Raw genomic sequence first — 8,623 nt, 5'->3', positions numbered from 1 at the left:
ACACTATTTTTTGTGGGACATGAGAGCACATCAGACATATCGAATTGCATTCTGAATACAAAGAATGTCTTTCTGATATCAAATAATTTTCATTTTTTGAAATTCAAGATATAATTACACGAATAAAAAGGTAATTGAATTCCGTTAATTGCACGTACATTTAATTGTAAACTGAGTCGGTTACGAAAAAACTTTAAATCATCTAATCCTGCATGTGTATCTGACAGTTTTCCATTTAGAGTAGCAAGTCAGTTGTTAAATATATAGCAATCTCAGCTATTCAGTTGCTTTTATATGTTATTTGGCATGCAATGGGACAGGTGTGTACTGATGTCCTTTCTCGCGGTTCTTGGTGCTCCTCAGCATATTCAATATCATTGGAGTCAATGCGACTAGTGATATTAGACTTAGAAACAGGAACGAAGCTGTGTAATTCCCGTACTTATCGTAAAGCCAACCTGTAAATTAAAACAATGTAAATGTATATCAATTACCTTTAAGGGGCGCACCATTAGATTTCCAGGGGGTGGCATGGGAGTTTTTTGACAAAAACTTCGCCCACTGTGAGACGAAAAAACTTTTTTTTTTGCCCACTAGTGAGATGAAAAAATAATTGCCTCAGTGCGGCCGCCTGCATATGTACACAGTCGCCAAAATACCTGACTGATGCACACAAAGCACCTACATAATGAGCAATGCTACAACTGCGTGGGAACCCGTATCTGTACTCAACTTGTATAACACTCTTACTCCCCTGTTACTACACAGTACCAGCCAGGTACCTTGGCGACGGTGTACCTGTGCAGGCGGCCCAATAGGAATATTGTAGTTAATGCCAAAACACAGGTTTATAAAATTTATTAAAAACAGATACAGAACGCAATTATTGTGATTTTGTCGCGATATTCAAAACATGAGCGCGACTGCTTTTAAAATCAAGTTACCTGATAAAAACCCGCTGCACAGAGATCCCAAAGCGTAGCCAACATAGGTCCAATTTAAAGCAGTCGTGTAAACGTCTTTAGTGACGACAGTAGACATTTCCTTACAAACACAGCATCCCCAAAGCGCATTCCCTACATTAACCCCAAATGAGGCCAAAGTTAATCCAAAGTAAGTATGCAAAGCAGAAAAAATTGGGTCTACAGCCAACGAGAAAAACACAAGTATATTGGCCATAATAATAAGGACTTTAGTTGATAAAACGTTGGTGAGTAGAGGGAAGATACAACTTCCTATAAGGCTACCAATGCCGCCAAAAGTCGCAATAGCTGATGAGGCATAAGGTGAAAACCCTAGATCTTCTGCGTGAGGTACTAGATAAATCAACCATCCAGTATAATAGTAACCAGTTGCAGTAGATATACACGTAAGTGAAACAAATTCGATATTAAGAAATAGATGCAGATCAAAAGCAGTAATAAACCTGATGATGAAATAGTCCGTTTTTCCTTTTGGATGTTTGCGCATGTGCTCATCATTTGGTGCCAGATTATCAGCATCCTTTGGATGAAGTCGTTCTAATGGATCGCCTGTCTGAGTGTCTCTATGCTCTTGGTCATCAACTGAAAATTGTACTTGTGGTCCCTGTGTTACGGGTCTTAGCAACGCTCCGCTTACAACAATATGCGCAGTAAGGCCACCAAGAATCAATACTGTTCCTCGCCATCCGTACACGTCAAGCAAGAACTGAGTGACAAGTGGCATTACAATAACACCAGACCCCATACCTGCATGAGCAATGCCATTCACAACGTCAAAGTACTTGTCAAAATAGTCAGGCAATGCAGCAAATGCAATTGCTTCTGCTCCATAGTAACAACCTATGAGACACAATCAGAGTGACATAATAATATCAAAATTTGTCCACAAGGAATTCATCTTCGGCACGCGTCATTTATACTAAAGATCCACCAAATGGTGTGTATTCATGAAAGCTTATGCTGTAATTGAAATTATTATTTATATCTGGCTTTTGAGCGATACAACAAAACTATATATTGTATATTTTTTTCAAAATACCCGGATGCAATACAATATTGCTTTTAATATTGTACGCGTAGCGCATACGCCATCGCGAGTCACCATGGTCACGGCATCAGACAGCACCAACACGTATCACAATACAACAACACAACAACACGGCCATCGTACCGGATCACATGAGATTTTATAAACAAGTAAAACCACAAACTTATTCTGGATAATGAATAACCTAGGAAATATAATCTGCATCTATAAATAAACCTGTATATTTTCCGAATTTGTCTTTGGGGAAGGGAAGAGCAGAAAACAAGAAGGTCAAAAGGTAAGCTTACATTAATTACAATACACATTATTGGTCATGTTGGTTAGGCCCGGTAAGCTTATATTTTTATTTTACGGCAGAGAGAAAGCCTGATATAAATAATAATAATAATATTGAATGGCTTATTTTCGTGTGATACAAGAATATATTGCACTCGATAGAAAAATATTACACTCGTCTTCGACTCGTGCAATATTTTTCTATCTCGCGCAATATATTCCTGTATCACACTCAAAGCCTACTTAAAACATAGTACTTGTTCAGTGCTGAGGGGATAGGTCCTCCCTGACACTACAAAATGTCCAACTGTTGTCCACTGCACAGCTCGATACCGATATGGTTTGCCTCTACAATAAGAGCTATAAGAGTATAACTTTCAACAAATCAATAACAGTATCAAAGTGAATTAGCGTGTAAAATTATTTTACATATCAATTTGTAAGCGCTCTATAGCAAAGTCATAGTTCATTGAATTTACAACCGTATGACAAAACAGGCGAAAATAATAACTTTTTGCACAAGATTTGCAATAAAGAGAATTGGCCATTGCTCATTCTAGTGACACTAGTATATGGACAATATAAGTGTGCTTTTTTATTTTATTTAATGACATAAAATTTGATAAATATTGTAAGAAACACTTGAGGTTTTGACTTTTAAAACCTACATTTTGGTCAAAAAAATTTCAGTTTCTTATGGGAAAGTAGAGAGCGTTTACAAAGCTGCTTTTTGCAGAAAACTCCATTGAAATTGAACAATTAGTTCCAAAGATTTGAGCAATTAAAGAGTTTCCAAAACAACAAAACACAAAAGGAAATATTTTCTTAGTTTGGCTATATCTCAAAATCAATATTTCCGAGTTCCGATTGATTTTGCTTGATCGCATCACATATATTCAAGTGCAAGCCTTGAAATCGGCTTCTTTAGAATAAAAAAATTACGGGAGATATTCATTTCATTTTCATTTTCTACCCCGGTATCCAAAGATTTATCGTCTGAATATCAAATCGTGCATAGCACATACATGTGTATCGATCCCGGGTATTGATTTTAGTGTCTCTGCTGTACAATGTAATTATTTACCAAGCGATGTCGGTATGGCCCATACACGTTCAATTTTTTGATCAATATCAAAGACCCTTGATACAAGAGTGGATTCAAAATCTACCATTGTACACGCACAATGGTACATTTTGTATATCCACTCATGCATAATGTCAGCAATATTGATCAACAACATTGATAATGCGGCCCATACACGATCAATTTGTGTGAAGGACATTTTCTTAACTACAAAAAAGTAAATAGGGGACCGTTCACAAACACTTGTGGGGAGGGGGCTGATGCAAAAAAATTTCATCACGAACATTTTTCGGCCCCCCTTTTCAGATCTCAAACATTTCAGGGCCCCCCTTTTTGACATGAAACTTATGAGTCAACCCCATAGAAAAGCATATAAACTCAATTTTCCCGGGAAAATTTGTGGTCAATTTATTCAGGGCCCCCCTTAGGAGGGTCAAAACTTTGGTTTATTTAAGTGTTTTTGATGGGTTTTTTTTTCAAAATTCTTTCAAATAGATTTCGCTAGATCCGCCATTATGTTTCGCAAATAATAAAAAAATATACTATTAATTCACCCCTCTACAAAAAAGCGAATACAAATGACTTACCTGTTACCACTAACCCTATTGCAAGCATTGGTACAGAAGTTGCCATAGACCCAATGATTACACCCATAGATGCGAGGGAACCAAACAAGATTACGATAACGCGATGTGAAAATAATTTACCCAAGCCAGACGATAGTATACCTATGTAAGGTTTTTTAAAGAGAGAAAAATTAGAAAAATTATGATTGTATGATTATGAGCTATCATAATTTGACAAATATATGATACCCTTCAAAACGAAGTGCTCACAGAAAAGTTGACATCAGGCAGGTAAAATAGCACTTGCGATCTTCACAACTGCGTGGGGGAACAACAATGGAGCTGCCCACCCAGATGAAAAGAATTCCACTTGCTATTTACCTCCCTGGTTGACCTGTCTGATTTTGGGCTGTCCAATGACTGGAAAATATACCTTGTTTAAATCTCAATATACATGTATGTATTGAGGACAAAACTTCACATTCAACTACTTAAAGGTGAGTGACCATCCCGGGTGACCATATTGAGATATCATCCCATTTTACCCCATGAAAATGTAGATTTTGACACAACGCGAGTGAAATTTTAGGCTTGGAACACGTTTTGTTTTAGGCGGCAGCATCATAAACATGGCAGTGTGGTGGCCCGGTGTGTTGGTTACCACCCCGGAAGTCGTGTCTTGTTCTATGGACTACTGACATATATGTGACCCGTTACAGCGAAAGGTACCTTATGTCGGCTGCTACAAGTGTCTCTTTTCCCCCAATGTTGGCAGAAAATATCAAACAATAATGACAATCTGAAGTGGCGGTCATTTCAAATCATTTACAAGTCAACGAGGGTCAGGAATGTCATCTCATTGTTAGTGGGTGGCTACATACCTATACAAATACAATACAATGCTTTTGTAACCCACTCCTCATGCCACTTGAACAGGGATTAGCCATATCAAATAAAGACTAGAGCTGTATAACAAACAGTTCTATAGACAGGTACAAGCTTATTATCCTCTACAACAATAGGATTAATGATTGGTTTAGAATGCATTTGTTACTAGCAAAATAAGGCATATGTAGCTCCCGACTTAAGGTACCTTTTGCTGTAACGGGTCACATATATGCTTTTGAATCCAAACCGCTGTTTGGGCGATTGGGGGCGAAATCACAATGTGTTATAATCGGACCACAATCTGGTGATCACGCACCTTTAAGGTCAACTTTCTAGCTGTTTATTGTTGAGTGCTGAAAGGGCCTTTGAGCATAACAGTAGGTCGGTATTAGCGTGACTACCCTGGCAGTGATATCTTTTGTGTCTAAATCTGGGACTGCAAAAGTACCGTGATTTTTTAACATGGCCAATGTCAATGGTATCATCTTGTTACCAGGTCTTGTTATCAGGATGATTATTTTAAAATATGGTATAACGTTGACTAGAAAAGTTTATCGTTTGGCCTGGGCAGTCTCAAGGATCCAAATAGATCGATTTCTTCTACCATAATATATCGAAAAATTAAGGATGCAGTTATATAAAACGCAGGGTTATTTCACTGTGGTTTATAAATAACTGCTCGATTCGTGAATATTACAAGATGATAAGGCTAAGTAAAAAATAAAACATGTTTCACGTCCGGGTTTTCGAAAAAAAGGAGGAGGAGGGGGCTTTTTATTTTCTATTTTTTATCGCAAAATTGGTGTAAATACCCATACTTAGAGCTGTTTTAGCGTATACAATAATGCCTGGAAAAAGAAGGAGGCCATTTTTTATTTGTTGTTCTGAGAGTTACACCCCCTCCAATGATCACAAAACCTTCCTAAAATGTTTCTTGTATCTTAACAAGGCTATAGAAAGCATTCTAACTTCCTAAACATATTTTTTGAAAAGTTATAATTGAATTTCAAAAAATAAAAATATATTTGAGGAAACCTTAAAAAAGGAAGCGGGAGGGGACGTGAAACATGTTTATTTTTTTATTTTGCCTAATACAATACAACTCACATGTAACAGCTCCAAAGCCGGGTACTGATGAAATAGCCAATCCTATTATCCACGTTTGAGTTGAAAATTGCTCACGGAGATCTGGCAATAGCACACCTAGACTTTTCACTAAACCGGTCTCTATAAACAAGGCAACAAATATACCAAAAGAGACAAGCCATGCCCAACTACCATCTTTTCTTATTGTGGGCATATTGGAATGCTTCCCAAAGTTTATCTTGCCCAGAGAATTTTGATAGTAAGTGTGCGGTGTGACAATTAACCAGCATAGTACATGCAATTCTGCATTGTACTGCAATAATGGTACGTATTGCGTTCGTACGCTTTTTACATGGTCATGGTCATACCCGAAATGGGGGGAGCTAGCATATTATTGGTTAGTCTCGGTCCCAGTCGATTTCTGCTCCTTCGCCACTAAACATACCGTCTGCATGACAACCTCATAATACGTCTTTTCTGATTGGCCATTCATCATCATCCTTAAAATGTTAAGATGAAAATTGGCTTCAATCAACGCTGGGCTTCAGCGCATGCAGCGGTTGATGGACAACGCACGTGTGAGTACGCCCTGCGCCCTGACATGAAAGGCGATATCATCAGACGATTGGCGCCTCAGTGGCTGCTAATCTAGCGTATATTTTGCGTTTGCGGTATCTACAAATAGTAGCTAATAGTGGGGCCCATGATGTTTAGTTTCACTTACACAAGTCACGTCCTATAGCCAATTGAAAACAGTTTTTTTGGAAATTAATTAACCAATCACGGGTTGTCGCCATGACGGTTTGTCTAGTGACGAATGAACACAAACCGGCTGGGACCGAGACAAACTATTTGTACGCTTCATGTGCCTGTTGTGATGTGTCCTGAGTAATTTTATTTAATTATTTAACTTAAGCTGAAAGTATTTCATAAGATCGGAAACCCCCTTGCACTTGCAAGAGTTTGTGTGTCATGGCATGTTCTAGGGGAATTCCCTTTCATTCATCAGGTGATCAAAACAAACTGAATCAGAGTTATTAATATCATAGGGGATTTTCCATATTACTCAATATTCAGTGCATAGTTGCACCATCAAGGGAAAATCCCCCAGGAAGTAAATGTGACAGAATGGTCTATTAATAGATTGGGAGTATAAAAATGTGAGAGCTGGAGTTTGCTGATTACAGAATGTCATGGGAGATTGGAAACTCCACATGTGTGTGATGGTCTTCGTGCTTCAAAAAAAGAAGTACATTTTAACCAGTTTACATAGCCAATAATTGAGCTAATTCTAATACAGCAACGAAGGAGATTGCGAGCACACAAATGTGCTCTTCCTCATCAAAGGATTAAAGTTCTTCTGTCGAGTTTGCTGGGTTTAGGAAAACCACACTTCTGTCAAATACAGCGGAGCTGTGTTAAAGAAACCTGTTCCCTGGAAAAAGAGTGATTGGTGAAAGAAACACCATTTTTGGAGAAAGCAGCGCAAGAAGATAAGTGATTGGAGAAAGCAGCATCATTTTCGTGTGAGGATTTCATACGCAAGGATATTTATAAACGCAAGTGTACAATGGACTTCTCTGATTTTCGCAGGACAAGTGAATAAGGATATATTACATCAGTCGTCCAGAACATTGCAAGAACTCTAGGATCACCAACAAGAAGACAGCTGGTTAAGTACTGATAGAATAAACCTGATTGTGTGATTTTATTGTATATGCAATATTGTTGTTATATGTACCAATCATACTTTGTTTTCAATTAAAGACTTAGATTTTGTTAGCTTAATCAAACAGTGTATTTGTTTGTGCATTCGTGTGAGTTCGGGTAAAAGGTGATTTTGGCCTTGAGTCCAGTACGACTCGTAACACTGTTAATAGACCCCATTTTGTTTTGTAAATCTGCCACCCAATGACACCCTTTTTTAAAAGCCTTAACTAAATATTAGGGGTGGTGCAATATATATGTGTACCCGGGGTGGTGAAGTCTCAAAATGGTCTGCCAAAATTGCTTCCCCCTTTGGCAATGCCGAATAATCTTGCCCCCTCACTTTCGACGTGCAATAACCCCCCTTTTGACGTGCCAAAATAATTTCCCCCTCTATTATACATACATGCAAGATTTTGGGGAACCCAAATTAAATCTCTTACATTGTCTTATCATATAGGGGGCTACATGCGAGCGCACCGAGTTGGATATTTTGCATACGTGTTCCTAACGTTTTCCTACACCTTTTTAGGGCGTAATATAGAAACGGTGCCCAAAACATCTGTACCAAATAAATGCTTGCTCCCCCTTGATCTGCCAACCCCCCCCTCATAATTTACCAGTCGGGGCTACACATAAATATTGCACTACCCCTTATAATGCATGGTGGCTATACCCAATGACCCCCTTTTATTTGTCTTATTTGTCAATATGACTGATGACTGGAAAGTATTACTTCAGCATAACTAACTCGTTTTGTTTCGTTTTTGTACAGTGAATGGTGCTTTCGACTACTACCACTGGTCATATGCACAATTAGCTACATATCCCGTTAAACTCTAGATAGCTTTATTCTAACACAATACGTTCTATGCTTCACTGCACCTTAGTTATTTACATTGTCCAGATGGCGTGGTGCCAAGTTGTACATGTCTCCTGTGTGGTTAGTCGTACGGTGATTTCATTTCCTTTCCTTTCATTTTAA

The 8,623-nt window shown here is 38.2% G+C and overlaps 1 protein-coding gene across 1 annotated transcript; it reads right to left on the bottom strand.

Moving 5' to 3' along the window:
- Positions 1–297: 297 nt before the first annotated feature.
- LOC140147138 (monocarboxylate transporter 13-like) lies at positions 298–6,145 on the bottom strand. Its single transcript, XM_072168917.1, has 4 exons — positions 5,953–6,145; positions 3,979–4,119; positions 945–1,823; positions 298–458 (listed from the first exon to the last, which is right to left on the bottom strand). Exons 1-4 carry the CDS (start codon positions 6,143–6,145, stop codon positions 298–300), a joined length of 1,374 nt encoding a protein of 457 aa, XP_072025018.1.
- Positions 6,146–8,623: the final 2,478 nt, after the last annotated feature.

Source organism: Amphiura filiformis, chromosome 3, assembly GCF_039555335.1.
Source record: "Amphiura filiformis chromosome 3, Afil_fr2py, whole genome shotgun sequence".
Taxonomy (NCBI): domain Eukaryota; kingdom Metazoa; phylum Echinodermata; class Ophiuroidea; order Amphilepidida; family Amphiuridae; genus Amphiura; species Amphiura filiformis.
Note: the sequence above shows the minus strand (reverse complement) of the source record. Positions and strands in the feature narration are given on the sequence as shown.

What these genes read in the sequence shown, in the direction of transcription:
- LOC140147138 (XM_072168917.1), bottom strand. Translation starts at nt 6,145, where the DNA reads ATGCCCACAATAAGAAAAGATGGTAGTTGGGCATGGCTTGTCTCTTTT. An exon ending in CGGCTTTGGAGCTGTTACAT is followed by an intron (nt 4,120 to 5,952) that starts GTGAGTTGTATT and finishes AACCTTACATAG; the next exon opens with GTATACTATCGTCTGGCTTG. An exon ending in AATAGGGTTAGTGGTAACAG is followed by an intron (nt 1,824 to 3,978) that starts GTAAGTCATTTG and finishes TGTGTCTCATAG; the next exon opens with GTTGTTACTATGGAGCAGAA.